This window comes from Salmo salar, chromosome 01, assembly GCF_965601325.2.
Source record: "Salmo salar chromosome 01, fSalSal1, whole genome shotgun sequence".
NCBI classification, from domain to species: Eukaryota; Metazoa; Chordata; class Actinopteri; order Salmoniformes; family Salmonidae; genus Salmo; species Salmo salar.
The window spans coordinates 28,530,865-28,548,778 of NC_138291.1; the positions used below are offsets into that span (position 1 = coordinate 28,530,865).

At 42.9% G+C, this 17,914-nt stretch overlaps 1 protein-coding gene across 1 annotated transcript in view; it reads left to right on the forward strand.

Annotated features, from left to right (window-relative positions):
- LOC106591625 (echinoderm microtubule-associated protein-like 5) overlaps nt 1-17,914 on the forward strand; it is a 69,577-nt gene that overhangs the window by 31,623 nt on the left and 20,040 nt on the right. The window contains exons 5-15 of the mRNA XM_014182907.3: nt 10,586-10,771; nt 11,658-11,793; nt 12,430-12,631; nt 13,202-13,339; nt 13,552-13,808; nt 14,075-14,287; nt 14,402-14,569; nt 15,232-15,338; nt 15,481-15,599; nt 15,823-16,009; nt 17,716-17,821. Of these exons, the coding sequence (XP_014038382.1) occupies nt 10,586-10,771; nt 11,658-11,793; nt 12,430-12,631; nt 13,202-13,339; nt 13,552-13,808; nt 14,075-14,287; nt 14,402-14,569; nt 15,232-15,338; nt 15,481-15,599; nt 15,823-16,009; nt 17,716-17,821 (1,819 nt within the window). The remainder of the gene's footprint in view (nt 1-10,585; nt 10,772-11,657; nt 11,794-12,429; nt 12,632-13,201; nt 13,340-13,551; nt 13,809-14,074; nt 14,288-14,401; nt 14,570-15,231; nt 15,339-15,480; nt 15,600-15,822; nt 16,010-17,715; nt 17,822-17,914) is intronic.

The following is a 17,914-nucleotide window of genomic DNA, read 5'->3' on the forward strand; positions in this document are numbered from 1 at the left end:
TTTGTCTACCTTATCTGTATTGTGAAGGTGCTCCCACCCCCATCCCTGATGATAATATACCCCTCTCCCACAACCCTGCGCACAGAACCCCTATGCAGCAAAGAAATCCTCTCTCTCTAAGTCTCTCTCTTTGTCTGTCTCCCGCTCTATCTCCTGATGCCAAGGCAATCCAGCAATCATCCCACATAATTCCCAAGCCTTTACCCTGCGGACCGTGTGACATCTGCTCTGCAGCCCTGTGCTCACTCAGCGATTATAGCACTCAATGCATCCAGGAGATTTAGCCCCAATAATCCCCTCACTACAGTCCCAGGAAAACATAGTTTCTGGGACTACGTCTGCCGCTCCCACCTCAACACAAAAAAACAAGAGGAAAGCAAGAGGATCCACCATTAGCTAAAATCATTTTGCGATCAGTAGGTCATTTGATTTGGCTTTGACTGTGATCTTGCTTGGCAGCCCTGTGCCTGGGACTTGCAGACACGCACACGTCTGGTTGATAGATGATTAGTTTGCCTCTATAGCTGATTAAGCAGCTCCTTCACGTATGTCTATCACCATTAGGTGATACCCAGCTAACACATAACATTCTGAAAACCATATGTTTCTTAGAGCTTGGTGAGGTCGTGGTTGTCCACAACTTTCTGGGAATGGTGCAGGATAGTTGCTTGGCTTTGGAAAATTCTCAGCACATTTAAGGAATTTGACAAAAGAACATAGTTTTTGTTGGGTATTTCATTACATTAACAGAACGTTTCCTAAAAGTTCAAACATGGTTACATTTAATTGTGTTTTTGTTCATGTTCTAGGAATGTTCTCCAACAGGCTTGGCATTGTGAATGTTCTCAAATAGCTCAGAGAACATTTAACATCCTCCTGTGGGAATTTCAATACTTCAGCATAATATTTCCACCAGGTTTCCTCGTGGTTCTATTTAAAGTCATGTTTTCAGAACATTAAGAAAACTTTCCATAAAAAAGACAAAACATTACTAACGTTCAAAGAACGTTCTAAGAATGTTATTGAAAACATATACATTCCGTTCTCAGAATCAACAAAACTCTCTTATCGTCTATCTTGTTAAGTGTGATCAGGTGTGTTTGCCACGTCCACTAATTGGCCACACCTGATCTTAATGAGTGCTTGTTTCCATTGAAATGGGGTCTGTTTGAATAGACTAATATAAACAGCTTTGTATGAGTTTTTTTTAAACAGGGCAAGCTAGCTCCATCCTGGTGGTGCAGTAGACTAATTCCATGAACAAAGAACAGAAGATCATAGGGTCAAATCTCATTGACATCGTGCCACATTGTTTGTATGATTAATGCCTTAGCAAATGAATTTCCATGTGTCCTATCGGTGGTTATAATTCAAAACAGTTAACCCAAACTAAGCTAGCAGTGTTAATAAAAGTCTTATTGAAACATTCAGTGTAAGTTTTTTATTTAATTTTTTTCTCCCCAATTTCATGGTATCTAATTGGTAGTTACAGTCTTGTCTCATAGCTGCAACTCCCGTACGGACTTGGGAGAGGCGAAGGTCGAGAGCCATGCGTCCTCCGAAACACAACCCAACCAAGCCACACTGCTTCTTGACACAATGCCCACTTAACCCGGAAGCCAGCTGCACCAATGTGTTGGAGGAAACACCGTACACCTGGCGACCGTGTCAGTGTACACTGCGCCCGGCCCGCCACAGGAGTCGCAAGTGCGCGATGGGACAAGGACATCCCTGTCGACCAAAACCTCCTCTAACCCGGACGATGCTGGGCCAATTGTGTGCCGCCCCATGGGTTTCCCGGTCATGGACGGCTGCGACAGAGCCTGGACTCGAACTCAGAATCTCTAGTGGCACAGCTAGCACTGCGATGCAGTGCCTTAGACCGCTGTGCCACTCAGGGGGCCCTTTCAGTGAAAGTTTTAAGGAAGTTATTAAAAAAACTCAAAATAACCTACAATTTCCTTTCTCAGAACGTTAATTAAACCTCCCAGGAAAAATTTCAGGGAACCATAGTAAAACATTCTCAGAACCTCCCTGCAACTAAAAATGAACATTCCCAAAACAGACTAAATGTTCAATTCCATCCACAGAATGTTTAAAAAACGTTCTGTTTTACATGTCAGAAATGTATGGATTTGTTCCCAGAACCAATGGGAAACCAAACACGTATGTTTCCACAACTTCCAAGGAACCAAATGTGTTAGCTGGATAGACACATCAGGTCATATAGGTGGCACACATACACACATTCTTATAGACTCAAGCACATTCACACACACATTCTGTGCTGAGCTTTTACGGAGAACTTTATATTTGGAGGATTTAGACAGGCAGACGAGAGGCATGCAAACAGGGATGCTTTCAAAGCCTCCTCTGATAGTACCCTGGCACCAGTCCGTCAGCAAGTATCTTTACACTGAGATTCAGTCATTGCTGTAAAATTGAGAATAAGTCATTAATTTCCATAATGCTCAGTGAAGCCGTCAGTGCCATGACATTGAGAGTCACTGTGGTGGTTATGAGTGGCAGGCAGAGAGGGGGAATGGTGCGGTGAGGAGGGGGAGTTGGTGCCTGCCTGCCTGGATGATGAATTACACCCTTTCCACGTTGTTCACATTACAAGGTTTTCCCTTGAGTAGTGGTGCAGGGAAGTGCTGTGGTACATGTTACTGATTGACTGACATTCTGCAGATCCATGGCTAGGCACATAGTGTGGTAGAGCTTCCGCTTCCACTCTTTCCTCTGGACACACTTTGGCCCTCTGTTCTATTCAATCAGACAGCTCTGCCATGGTCTTTAGTGGCATTAGCAGCCTTACTTTAATAATTCCCACCTGTTTAGCATTGCTTCAAATCACATTCACCAAGGAACAGAGGAAATAAACATTTCCCCTGCCAGAGGCGTTTTTCTTTTAAGACCAAATGTTTCTAATTCTTCAAATAGCAAACAAGACATGATGCCCTAAGCAATTTCTGACCATGACTAATAAAAAACGCAGCAAATGAATTGCATTTTTTTAGCTGAATAAGTTGAATGAGTGGAACAGATTAGAAAGTGAAGGGACAGCTTGGTGAGTCTTTATTTTACCTTCGTCTTGTATGTGACTCAACTCAAGTCTTGGCTGGGGAGCATCGGCTGGTCTTGCTGCTCTCTCTACTTTAAAAGACAGTGGTTTTACTTATTATTCTATAGCAGAATTTAAGTGTTCCACTGAACTGTCACTACAGCTCTCTGTCACTCTCTCTCATATACACACACACACACACGCACACACACACACACACGCACACACACACACACACACACACACCCTCTCTTTCTCTCTCACTTCCTCTCTCTCCCTCTGGCCTCATCATAAACCCTCCAGCCTCTCGTCTCCTCTCAGTAGTAATTCAGAGCATTTCGGGGATTAGCTGGATACCGCGTCTCCCTGTCTTATCAGACCCAGCACCGAAGGCACCCAGTCATGCCGCATCCATCCCCACTGCCTGGCTCCAACACAGGCTGAGATGATGCTGGCTTGTGATAATCGATCCCTCCTGTTAACACACTGGCCCTTGTAGCACCAAAGCACTGTGCTGACTGGTTTGATATTGGAGCCCATCCTTGGCTCCTATCTTACCTCTGCAGACGTACAGCTCTCTGATACGACGGACACACTATGCTATACTCAGTGCCCTCACTGTTGAGATATTTCTACTATCTACAGACTCAAAAGTTGTTTGGATTTTGGATAACACTTTACTTAAAACCTGCATGAACAGTTGAAGTCAGATGTTTCCATATGTGTTATTTCATAGTTTTGATGTCTTCACTATTATTCAACAATGTAGAAAATATTAAAAATAAAGAAAAAATCTTAAATGAGGTCAGTTGAAGTCAGAAGTTTACATACACTTAGGTTGGAGACATTAAAATTCTTTTTTCAACCACTCCACAAAGTTCTTGTTAACAAACTATAGTTTTGGCAAGTCGGTTAGGACATCTACTTTGTGCATGACACAAGTCATTTTTCCAACAATTGTTTACAGACAGATTATTTCACTTATAATTCACTGTATCACGATTCCAGTTGTTCAGAAGTTTACATACACTAAGTTGACTGTGCCTTTTAACAGCTTGGAAAGTTCCAGAAAATTATGTCATGGATTTAGAAGCTTCTGATAGGCTAATGGACATCATTTGAGTCAATTGAAGGTGTACCTGTGGATGTATTTCAAGGCCTACCTTCAAACTCAGTGCCTCTTTGCTTGACAAAATGGGAAAATCAAAAGAAATCAGCCAAGACCTCAGGAAAAAAATTGTTCATCCTTGGGAGCAATTTCCAAATGCCTGAAGGTACCACGTTCATCTGTACAAACAATAGTACACAAGTATAAACACCATGGGACCACACAGCCGTCATACCGCTCAGGAAGGAGACACGTTCTGTCTCCTAGAGATGAACATACTTTGATGCGAAAAGTGCACATCAATCCCAGAACAACAGCAAAGGACATTGTGAAGATGCTGGAGGAAACAGGTACTAAAGTATATATATCCATAGTAAAACGAGTCCTATATCGACATAACCTGAAAGGCCGCTCAGCAAGGAAGAAGCCACTGCTCCAAAACCGCCATAAAAAAAGCCAGACAACGGTTTGCAACTGCACATGGGGACAAAGATCATACTTTTTGGAGAAATGTCCTCTGGTCTGATGAAACAAAACTAGACCTGTTTGGCCATAATGACCATCGTTATGTTTGGAGGAAAAAGGGGGATGCTTGCAAGCCGAAGAACACCATCCCAACCGTGAAGCTCGGGGTGGCAGCATCATGTTGTGGGGGTGCTTTGCTGCAGGAGGGACTGGTGCACTTCCCAAAATAGCTGGCATCATAAGGAAGGAAAATTATGTGGATATATTGAAGCAACATCTCAAGACATCAGTCAGGACGTTAAAGCTTGGTCTCAAATGGGTCTTCCAAATGAACAATGACCCCAAGCATACTTCCAAAGTTGTGTCAAAATTGCAAGGACAAAAAAGTCAAGGAGAGGCCATCACAAAGCCCTGACCTCAAGCCTATAGAAAATGTGTGGGCAGAACTGAAAAAACATGTGCGAGCAAAGAGGCCTACAAACCTGACTCAGTTCACCAGCCCTGTCAGGAGGAATGGGCCAAAATTCACCCAACTTATTGTGGGAAGCTTGTGGAAGGCTACCCGAAAAGTTTGATCCAAGTTAAACAGTTTAAAGGCAATGCTACCAAATACTAATTGAGTGTATGTAAACTTCTGACCCACTGGGAATGTGATGAAAGAAATAGAAGCTGAAATAAATCCTTCTCTCTACTATTATTCTGACATTTCACATTCTTAAAATAAAGTGGTGATCCTAACTGACATAAAACAGGGAATTTTTTTACTAGGATTAAATGTCAGGAATTGTGAAAAACTGAGTTTAAATTTATTTGGCTATGGTGTATGTAAATTTCCGACTTCAACTGTATAGTGCAGTATGATTACACCTGTAGGCGTTTTCCAATTTAACAGAGATCCAGGCTCTAGCTAAAGCTAGAGGAATAAATATTGCCAAGGGAGACATCCTCCATAGGCAAGAAATGAAAACATTAATCTCTCGGTGTGCTCTGTTACGTGCCACCGGTGCCAGTGGTGCCAGTGGTGCCAGTGTCTTGACATGGGAAACACGGCACACACTCATCTCTTCTGTGATCTTATCGTCATGCAGACAGAACGGCTCTCTGGTTTATGGACGTTGTCCACAGTCTGGAATGTGCCCATGCATCCCAATGACCTTGTTCATAAACCATTGTGGGGCTTGATAGTGACCGGCGGTGGTGGAGACTTTGTGATGATGGTGATATCTGTCCAGAGGCAGGGTGTGTGTCTGCATGCTGATCAGCTGACTACAGCTCTGACCTCCAGCATGGGTTCACGACTGTGGAAATGGTGAAGGATTTAGATTTTAGCTTGTGTACGGAGATGTATCTGTGTGTGTGTGGTGGGGGGGTGTTACAATTGAGATGTTATATGCAGGAACTCTACGTAATTTCAACATCTGTCGTGTCTTTGGGGTACCATTAAACGGAAGATATGTTTATCAATTAGCTCCCTGTAATTATTATCACGCGATTAAACTGATTAATCGTTTAATTGTAATTAACTAGGAGATCGGGGCACCAAGGAGAATATTCAGATTACAAAGCTATAATTTTCCTAATATAACTTTCCTGTACTATAATATTATATTCTATTATAGTATAGGCCGATTATCTTCTAGTTTCAATGGTGTATTTTACCTCTAGTCCAGTCTCATTCCAAACGTCGTAAATTGTTGTATCTGCACGAACCCAGTCTTTACTAAAATCATCCATACATCAATTGTCTTAAAATCATTTATTTACTACACTAAGTAATTAACAGAAAAACATACAAACAGCAACTATCGTCACAGAGGATTGGTAGAGGAATGTGCCCTTGTGGGCTAAACAGGCAGGTCGGCCTGTTGAACAATGGATCATAAAAGGTCAGCTGTGGCACACAGAGTTCATTAATATTAACAATTGACAATTGAAGGCTCACTCATTCGGGAACAATTGCAATCAATATATATTTACGCTCAGTGTGTCGTTCTGATTCTTGTTGGAGAGTAGTTCTGATGGAGAGTCTCTCTCTCGGTTAGAATGGATCTTTCAAAGCGACATTCATTAATGTCGTCATCGAATGGTTGTTTCGTTGGTCTTCGCGTTCAATGATATAATTTACTTAGCTGCAGACTAATAATTAATATCAAAGACTTGTTCTTATTCTGTCAGTATCAATAGTCTAAAAGTTAACCACGTGGTATGGTTCACTTTCAGTAGAGGAATTGGAAGGTAAAACCTATTAGCCAACGGAGTGTAGGCCTGGTCTGTAGAAATGTAAATCAGGGGGTGTTTTATAGTGCCCATAGAACAGCTTGTCAAATGACGCCTGGTCCTGTATGGGTCCCTGGGGGCGTGCCTATGACTGAGTTAGATTTGGTTACAGAAATACAATTCTATCACATTACATCAGTACAATAGAATCTCAATGTCTTACAAAGCTTTATCCTTATTAATACATTCCATACACCCATATGATGCAAGTCTTAAGCTGAGTCTATTATATAAACAGTTTTATGGTAATATGGCTATATTGTCTCTTCTGAGTATCACAAAATTGTACCAAGCGGATCAGTTCGTAGCTGGATTCCTCACCAATCTTCCATACCTTCTCCAGAACACAAAATGTCGCTTGGCTCTCCAATTCTATAAGTTGGAAGAATTTCCTGTGTCTCTCTATGGGCCATGTGGCCAGAGACTCTCCTGGAATTTTAGAGTTTTTACGACCCTTTACACACAGGGTGGATTGGGGGGAAGGTAGGGGGGGGGGGGGTGCAACAGGGAGGGGGTCAACTGTCCTCCCTGTACCAAAAGAGGCCAACGTCATGACACATGGATAATTGACTATTTGATCAATGAGTTTACAACCTATATTCACCCACTTAAAAAGACAGCCAAAAGTTAGTTGAATTTCCAGTGGGTTATCAGTATGCTTTGAACCATCTAAAAGCACAACCAAATTCCAATGGAAAAACAATGTTTGGTTTTTGGTTTAGTTGTCACCCAAATGTCTGTCACTTTGCTTTCAAACATTTAAAAGCACAGCAACATTCAAATGGGAATACAATGTCAGATATTATGTTTATTTATACAACAGAAAGTGTTATCACTTTTCTTCATCTATTAGCAGAACCAAATTACCTGGATTGCAGTTGAGATTACATTAACAGGATATGGTACAAGAGACCAATGCCGTTCGAGATTCTGCACAGATTATTACAGCAATTGTGAAGATCTCCACAGACCTGTGACAAACTATGCATGCTACAAAGCATGTGGACACTCCTTCAAATTAGTGGATTTGCCTATTTCATCCACACCCGTTGCTAACAGGGGTATAAAATTGAGCACACAGCTATGCAATCTCCATAGACAAACATTGGCAGTAGAATGGCCTGTACTGAAAAGCTCTGTGACTTTTAACGTGGCACCGTCATAGGATGCCACCTTTCCAACAAGTCAGTTCGTCAAATTTCTGCCCTGCCAGAACTGCCTCGGTCAACTGTAAGTGCTGTTATTGTGAAGTTGAAATGTCTAGGAGCAACAACGGCTCAGCCGTGAAGTGGTAGGCCACACAAGCTCACAGAACGGCACCGCCGAGTGCTGAAGCACATAGCGCGTAAAAATTGTCTGTCCTCTTTTGCAACACTCACTACTGAGTTCCAAACTGCCTCTGGAAGCAAAGTCAGTACAATAACTGTTCGTTGGGAACTTCATGAAATGGATTTCCATGGCCGAGCAGCCGCATGCATGCCTAAGATCACAATGTGCAATGCCAAGCGTCGGCTGAAGTGGTGTAAAGCTCACCGCCATTGGACTTTCGAGCAGCGTTCTCTGGAGTGATGAATCACACTTCACCATCTGGCAGTCCGACGGACAAATCTGGGTTTCGCTGATGCCAGAAGAACGCTACCTGCCCGAATGCATAGTGCCAACTGTAAAGTTTGATGGAGGACAAATAATGTTCTGGGGCTGTTTTTCATGGTTTGGGCTAGGCACCTTAGTGAACGGAAATCTTAAGGCTACAGCATATAATGACATTCGAGGCGATTCTGTGCTTCCAACTTTGTGGGAACAGTTTGGGGAAGGCCCTTTCCTGCTTCAGCATGGCAATGCCACTGTGCACTGTCCCATGTTTCATAAGCTGAAATAAAAGATCCCTGCAAGTTTTGTACTTACAAGAATCTTATTTCTCTAAAATATTGTGCACAAATGTGTTTACATCCCTGTTAGTGAGCATTTCTCCTTAGCCAAGATAATCCGTCCACCTGACAGGTATGTCATATCAAGAAGCCGATTAAACAGCATGATCATTACAAAGATCCACCTTGAGCAGCTTGTGCTGGGGACAATAAAATGCCACTCTAAAATGTGCAATTTTGGCACACAACACAATGTCATAGATGTCTCAAGTTTTGAGGGAGCGTGCGATTGGCTTGCAGACTGCAAGAATGTTCACCAAATCTGTTGCCAGAGAATTTAATGTTAATTTCTCTACCATAAGCCATCGCCAACGTCGTTTTAGAGAATTTGTCAGTACGTCCAACTGGCCTCACAACCACAGACCACGTGCGGTTCATCCTGTTTCTCGTAGCGATGTCATGCGAGTCTCAGTTCTAGGTGTATTAGCCACTTGTAGGACATTACCTGTGGTGTGCAGTTATTTGGACTGCACACCACTCTGTGGACGAACGATTTGCTGATGTGTACAGAGTGCCCCATGGTGGTGGTGGGGTTATGGTATGGGCAGGCATAAGCTACGGACAACAAACACAACTGCACTTTATCGATGGCAATTTGAATGCACAGAGATGCAGTGATGAGATCCTGAGGACCATTGTCGTGCCATTCATCCGCCATTATCATGTTTCAGCATGATAATGCACAGCCCCATGTCGCAAGGATCTGTACACAATTCCTGGAAGCTGAAAATGTCCCAGTTCTTCCATGGCCTGCATGCTCACTAGACATGTCACCCATTGAGCTTGTTTGGGATGCTCTGGATCAACGTGTACGACAGAGTGTTCCAGTTCCCAATAGACAGCAAATTTGTACAGCTTTTAAAGAGGAGTGGGACAACATTCCACAGGCCACAATCAACAGCCTGATCAACTCTATGTGAAGGAGATGAGACGCACTGCATTAGGCAAATGTTGGTCACACCAGATACTGACTGGTTTTCTGATCCGTGCCTCTACCTTTTTTTTAAAGGTACTGTATCTGTGACCAACAGATGCATATATGTATTCCCAGTCATGTGAAATCCATAGATTAGGGACTAATTTATTCATTTCAAATGACTGATTTCCTTTTATGAACTGTAACTCAGTAAAAATATTTGAAATTGTTGCTTATTGCGTTTATAGTTTTGTTCAGTATAGATCATTTGATGTATTACTTGTGAGGCACAGCTGAGTAATAATTTGCCTATTTTTTTTACTGGCCTGCATCTGATGGTCAGCCTGAGGGGAGGGAGAGAGCAGTGATGAGGCTGCCTCTCACCCAACTCACTGTCCCTCCTCTCTCCCTCCCTCCGCTGAGAAAAGGGGACACAGTCTTCCAGTTGATGGCGAAACTTAAGTCGCACTGCATTATTTCTGCCTCATGCACCAATTCATGTTGTTACTCCTGGGACCAGAGAAATTGAAATATTCCCTGATATTGAAAAATACACAAGCCGCTAATAATAACAACACAAGCTTATGGAAACACTTTGCTGTACTCATTCATTACAGCTGCAGTGCTGGTTGTAGCTTGAGTGGAAGTGACCACTGCTTTAACTTGTATTTTTTGTTGAGATGGAGATGTGAATCCAACATATCTAGTATTGAATGATATTATTAATGTAAGACTCTCAGTGACTGATGTGTTGGTTGATTTATTTATTAACCACCACATTAAACTCATTATTCTCTCCTGTTTCCCATGTATGTTTCTGGGTTCAGTTTTGGAGCTTATGCGGCAACGCCCTGACCCCTAAGCGAGGAGTTTTTGGCAAAACGGGAGATCTCCAAACCATCCTCTGTCTGGCCTGTGCCAGAGACGAGGTCACATATTCAGGTGCCTTGAACGGGGACATCTACGTCTGGAAGGGCATCAACCTGATCCGGACAGTTCAAGGAGCCCACGGGGTAAGTGTGTGTGGTAGCTGGTTCCAACCAGCCTTAGTTCTGCCACACTTCCTGGTGGCGTCTCTTGTTTATGCGTCAGTAGTGGGCTGTAGCTTAGGGAATGCTAGGCAGCAGGCTCTCTCAGATCAAGAGATGTCATGCTCTGCGGCTCATGCTCAGGCTGGTTTTCATTCCCCTACAGCCAGCCCCCACGCATCTGCAACAGACCTGCTTTCACATTCAGACACAAAACTCACTCAGTCACACTGCCTGCCTGCCTACACCCACCTTAGTGCTATCGTTAGATCCATCCAGTGGATGATTTAACAGGTCATCATCCATGTTCAACTCACAGACCTGCGACTGAACAACTCCTCCATCCATAGAGCTTTGTTTATTTCGATTGATGAAAACATACAAGAGGACATGTTTAGCAAGGTGACGGTGTGCCATGTAGCCCCTGTGGCTCTCTTTTATTTTGCTCAGTGGAAAGGATCAGCAGTTTACTACTGGGGATTAAATTATATCTGTGAGCTCAACAGCTGAATGCAGGGTTGGACGGGTGGGGGAGGGGACTCTACTGTGGTCCATGTCTGTGCTTTGAACTCCAAAGAGACTTCTGGCTGGCTCAACCACAGGAATCCTTCCCACCAATCACTGTGTTCCACAGCAGGCGGCTCCCGGAGCCTGCCAATAAAAAAGATATGAGAAGAAAAAAAACAATGGTTCAAACGCTTTATGTAATGCACCGTTGTGTTATCTCTTCACGCAGCAGCAACGGTATAATTGTGAAAGCCTTGTTAGACATGTGTCTGCTGCAGCAGAGCTGTTGCTAGTTGCTGTACCACAAGTCTGTCTTGCTCATTTATTGTGCACATCCCCACTGACAGACTGTCATTTCCTCCAGTCAGGGATTTTCAGCATGAATGCCTGTGAGGAGGGCTTTGCCACCGGGGGCCGGGACGGCTGCGTCCGGCTATGGGATCTCAACTTCAAACCAATTACTGTCATCGATCTCAGGGAAACAGACCAGGGATATAAAGGTGACATACAACTCCCCCCTCTTCTCATCTTCTTTTCCCACACAGAGCCAGTCCACAGGATGTGAATGTGCACTGAATGGATAAATGAACCAGGGTGTTCTTCTCATGTTGTTCTTTAGTACAGGCCTTTTGTATACCACTAGACTCTTTTCTATTACATCTAGAGGATGTATTCTAGGTCACTAATAGATGTTTCCTTTCTTCTTTCTTTTGTTTGATTTGTGGTCTTGGGCCTAACAGTAGCTAGAGGTGAAAATAGCAGAGGTGGGTAACAGTGTGCAGGGCACTGGACAATCAGAGTCCTACCCCTGTCCTTATGTGCATAGAAGTCCCTGTATTATATTGTTCCATTCCCCTTGTTGGTTTTTCAGCCCAAAGTGTTGCCTACATATTTACTGTATGTACGTATGTTAATATGTATACATGTATGAATATATGTATACCTTCATTCCTTCTTACATTTACTTACCAAAGAGACAGCAAACTATACTGTCTCCATAACAACCACCATATTGTGTAATCCTCTTGTATTCCTTCTATGTCTTGTTCTGTTTGTTACAGCTATTCTGTGTGTGGGTGTCTGTCTACATGTTGTTATCCATTTAACTGTTTGTGCATGCATGTGTGTGTTGACAGGGTTGTCAGTGCGCAGCGTGTGTTGGCGGGGGGATCATATCTTGGTGGGCACCCAGGACAGTGAGATATTTGAGGTGGTGGTCCACGATCGCACCAAGCCCTTCCTCATCATGCAGGGTCACTGTGAGGGGGAGCTGTGGGCGCTGGCTGTGCACCCCACCAAGCCCCTGGCCATGACCGGCAGTGATGACCGCTCTGTCAGGTGGGTGACCAAGCACAACCACTGTCATACCCCAGGACTAGTCTATGCTTATTATATCCACAGTGTCCCTTACACAAATGCAGCCACTGAAATGATCTGGTATATCCAAAGCAATGTTTACATATAGGTACACGCATTCACTTCAGGTACTTATGTGGTTCATGAGGGAATTGGACCCACGTGACTGCTAACAAAGTTGTCTATCCCTCTGTCTCACCCTCTGTCTCTCCCTCTGTCTCTGTCTCTCCCTCTGTCTCTCCCTTTGTCTATCCCTTTGTCTATCCCTCTCCCTCTGTCTCAGTTTCTCCCTCTATCTCTCCCTCTGTCTCTGTCTCACCCTCTGTCTCTCCCTCTGTCTTTGTCTCTCCCTTTGTCTCTCCCTCTGTCTCTCTCTCCCTCTCTCCCTCTGTCTCTCCCTCTGTCTCTCCCTCTGTCTCTCCCTCTGTCTCTCTCTCCCTCTCTCCCTCTGTCTCTCCCTCTGTCTCTCCCTCTGTCTCTCCCTCTGTGTCTCTGTCTCTCCCTCTGTCTCTCCCTCTGTGTCTCCCTCTGTCTCTGTCTCCCCCTCTGTAGAATATGGAGCCTTATAGATCATGCGCTGATAGCTCGCTGTAATATGGAGGAGCCTATTCGCTGTGCAGCTGTGAGCACAGACGGCATTCACCTGGCGCTGGGCATGAAGGACGGCTCCTTTACTGTCCTACGGGTCAGGTGAGTACAGGGCAGAGGTCAAAGGGCACTTCTAGTTCTTTCTGATTAGCTTGGTATATGAACTTCATGTTAACTTCCTTTTTTGTTTGCAATTTCATTACTCATTAACAATATGCCAGTTAGTGAATGCATGGATATTCAATTTAATTCAAGGAGGGTTATTTAAAGAATGTATTGAATGACCTTTCTAATAACGCTCTCCCGCTCCACAGAGACATGACAGAGGTGGTCCACATCAAGGACAGGAAGGAGGCCATCCATGAGCTGAAGTACTCTCCTGACGGAGCTCACCTGGCCGTGGGCTCCAATGATAACTCTGTGGACATCTACAGCGTGGTGCAGAGGTACAAGAAGGTGGGAGAGTGCATTGGCTCCACTAGCTTCATCACACACATGGACTGGTCCACAGACAGCAAGTATCTGCAGACCAATGACGGCAACGGAAAGAGGCTCTTCTACAGGATGCCAAGTAAGTCTGTCAATGAGACGTCTCGGCATGTAGATAAATGACACTGTGAAGAGTCTTGCTGTCTATGGGAAGGAAGTTAGGATTTCTCTTGTATCATTACCTCACTGATATGAATTATATTTTGCTGCTATGTGTGTCATGTACTTTATGCTTTGTTGTGACAACAGTGACGTATGGCCATGAGACAAGATGTCATGATGACTAATGTGCTGCTCATTTGATGTTTTAGTTGCACATGATGGAGTTATTATTGTCTTTCTACTCAGGCGGTAAAGAGGTCACCAACAGGGAAGAGTTGAAGCTGGTGCAGTGGTCCTCGTGGACGTGTGTGTTGGGCCCCGAGGTCAACGGAATATGGCCCAAATACTCAGAGATCAATGACATCAACTCTGTTGACGCCAACTTTAATAATCAAGTTTTAGTAACAGCAGATGATTATGGATTAGTGAAGCTTTTACGGTACCCGTGTGTAAGAAAAGGTAAGGATTTCCATTGGTTCCTTTGTTCGTTGATGTGATGTTGTCAATTTATTCGTTGATGTGATGTTTATGCATTTACAAATTAACCAAAAACTACTCTTCTCTCTATCCCAGGGGCAAAGTTTAAAAAGTATTTAGGTCACTCTGCCCATATAACCAATGCCAGGTGGTCACATGACTACCAGTGGGTGATAACTATTGGTGGAGCTGACCACTCAGTGTTCCAGTGGAAGTTTGTCTCAGACAGAAAGTCGAAAGAAGCTCTTCACATAGCACCTCAAGGTACATGACTGTCCCATTTCGATGACTGCCTCATTCTATTCTACCCCAATGTGAATATGACTCTGATGTGCAGACAAATCTGGTAGACTCTGTGACCCTTCCCCTTGAATGATGTTCCTTATCCCAGCTAAAAGCTTTCTACACAAGGTCATAGATCCACAAATATACATTTGAAGTGATACTAGCTGGAAGAGCACTTTTGTGTTTGTATTCAGCTCCTACAACCTTGTCCTCATTTGTAAGTCATGTTTCTCAACTAAATGGTCAGACAGGGCTGTGCTGCGCTTTGTGAAATTAAACCACATACTAACTGCCATTCCATTTCATTTTCCTAATGGACCCAGCAAGTCAAAGCCTAGCGGTGCCAGGGGTACTCACTGCCTGGTCTTGGCACGGCCAACCGAGTTTCACTGCATCAGTCTGAGTAATAGGGCTGTGGAACGGGGCAAGCAGTCCACCACTTAAGACTTTTCAAAGGCTTGCTTGATGAATATGAGCTGTCATCTTCACCCATTTGTGATCTTAGTCTTGGCTGAAATGGGACTCAATACTGGTTGTCTACTAGTTCTGGATTAGTGTGTTTAACCTTATTAAACAGACTGTTGTGGGAGCATCTGGATGGTAGAATAGATCTGATGAAGTCGTCTTCTTCTCTCCTGCAGAGACGTTGGGCGACTCCAACAGTGAGGAGTCGGACTCGGACCAGTCAGACGTGCCTGAGATGGACTCAGAGATCGAGCAGGAGACACAGCTCACATATCGGCGGCAGGTTAGCGACACAACACCTGCTCTCCTCTTTGAAAATGACACATTATGAACGTTACATATGAAAAACAACCGATATTAGATTGAGTAAAAACCTTAACAGATGTCAGAGAGTTAAATGCTTTATATTGTATTTCCATGTCCAGGTTTACAAAGAAGATCTACCTCAGCTCAAAGAGCAGTCCAAGGAGAAGCACCGTGCGATGGCCATGAAGAAAAGAGAGAGAACACCAGGGAGCGGGGTGAAGCTACACTTCATCCACGGGTTAGGAGACCTCAGGCAGCACCACATACCACCACCAAACATAACACAAACAAATCACAACCTGTGCAAAACACTAAGCAAACCGGAAAAGCACACACAATATTTCAAAATCTGTATAGTCTTTATCTAACCATCTTTTCTACCAATAAAACCCCACAGCCAAAAGGTCCAAAATGTGAACACTGTGTTCTTCCTCATTGTTTCCTGTGTTGTTGTGCTCCAGCTACAGAGGCTTCGACTGCAGGAGCAACCTGTTCTACACCCAGACAGGGGAGATAGTGTACCACGTGGCAGCTGTGGGGGTGGTGTACAACCGACAGCAGAACACCCAGCGCTTCTACATGGGCCATGACGATGACATCCTGTGCCTGGCCATACACCCCCTCAAGGACTACGTAGCAACAGGCCAGGTAGGTAGCACTGCTAACAATGAAATATATACACTACCGTTAAAAGCTTGGGGTCACTTAGAAATGTCCTTGTTTTTTAAAGAAAAGCACATTTTTTGTCAATTAAAATAACATGAAATTGATCAGAAATACAGTGTAGACATTGTTCATGTTGAAAAATACTATTGTAGCTGCCTAGAAGGCCAGCATCCCGGATTCGCCTCTTCACTGTTGATGTTGAGACTGGGGTTTTGCGGGTACTATTTAATGAAGCTGCCAGTTGAGGACTTGTGAGGCGTCTGTTTTTCAAACTAGACACTCGAATGTACTTGTTCTCTTGGTCAGTTGTGCACCGGGGCCTCCCACTCCTTTTTCTATTCTGGTTAGAGACAGTTTGCGCTGTTCTGTGAGGGGAGTAGTACACAGCGTTGTACGAGATCTTCAGTTTCTTGGCAATTTCTTGCATGGAATAGCCTTCATTTCTCAGAACAAGAATAGACTGACGACTTTCAGAAGAAAGTTATTTGTTTCTGGACATTTTGAGCCTGTAATCAAGCCCACAAATGCTGATGCTCCAGTTTCTCAACTAGTCTAAAGAAGGCCAGTTTTATTGCTTCTTTAATCAGAACAACAGTTTTCAGCTTTGCTAACATAATTACAAAAGGGTTTTCTAATGATCAATTAGCCTTTTAAAATGATAAACTTGGATTAGCTAAAATAACGTGCCATTGGAACACAAGAGTCATGGTTGCTGATAATGGGCCTCTGTACGTCTATGTAGATATTCCATTAAAAATCAGCCGTTTTCAGCTACAATAGTCATTTACAACATTAACAATGTCTAAACTGTATTTCTGATCAATTTGACCCCAAACTTTTTAAAGGTAGTGTGTGTGTGTGTGTGTGTGTGTGTGTGTGTGTGTGTGTGTGTATATATATATATATATATATATACATACATACATACATACATACATACATACATACATACATACATACATACATACATACATACATACATACATACATATATATATATTATAACAAAATGTAATCTACCCCCTAAAAGAGGAAAAATGTATGTATGTATGTATGTATGTATGTATGTATGTATGTATGTATATATATATATATATATATATATATATATATATATATATATATATATTATAACAAAATGTAATCTACCCCCTAAAAGAGGAAAAATGTATGTATGTATGTATGTATGTATGTATGTATGTATGTATGTATATATATGTATGTATGTATGTATGTATATATATATATATATATATATATATATATATATATATATATATATATATATATATATATATATATACATACATATATATATATATACATACATTTTTCCTCTTTTAGGGGGTAGATTACATTTTGTTATAATATATATATATATATATATATATATATATATATATATATACATACATACATACATACATTTTTCCTCTTTTAGGGGGTAGATTACATTTTGTTATATATATTCAGAGACTGGGATAGAGTAGCTAGGCCCTAAGGGTATAGAGGCTGACCTCTAAGGATGCCTTTGGAAGCTGGAGCGTCTTTTGTATATGCTTTTGGTGCAAAGGAACTCAAGATAATGTCCTACTGCTAACACTGTGCTGGAACTGTTGCATTGCCCTGTGTGGGTGTGGACGTTGCTGTGGATGAGTGGAAGCTAATTGTTTCTTCTGTCTGTCCAGGTGGGGCGAGACTCTTCCATCCATATATGGGACACAGAGATGCTGAAACCCATGTCTGTGTTGAAAGGATTCCACCAGCTGGGAGTGTGTGCCCTAGACTTCTCAGGTAGTACCCCAGGGTTGTTTACAGATGCTTTCCATACACTCTCCAGATAATGTAACACATTGAACACAACAACAACTCATTATTGCTTTAACC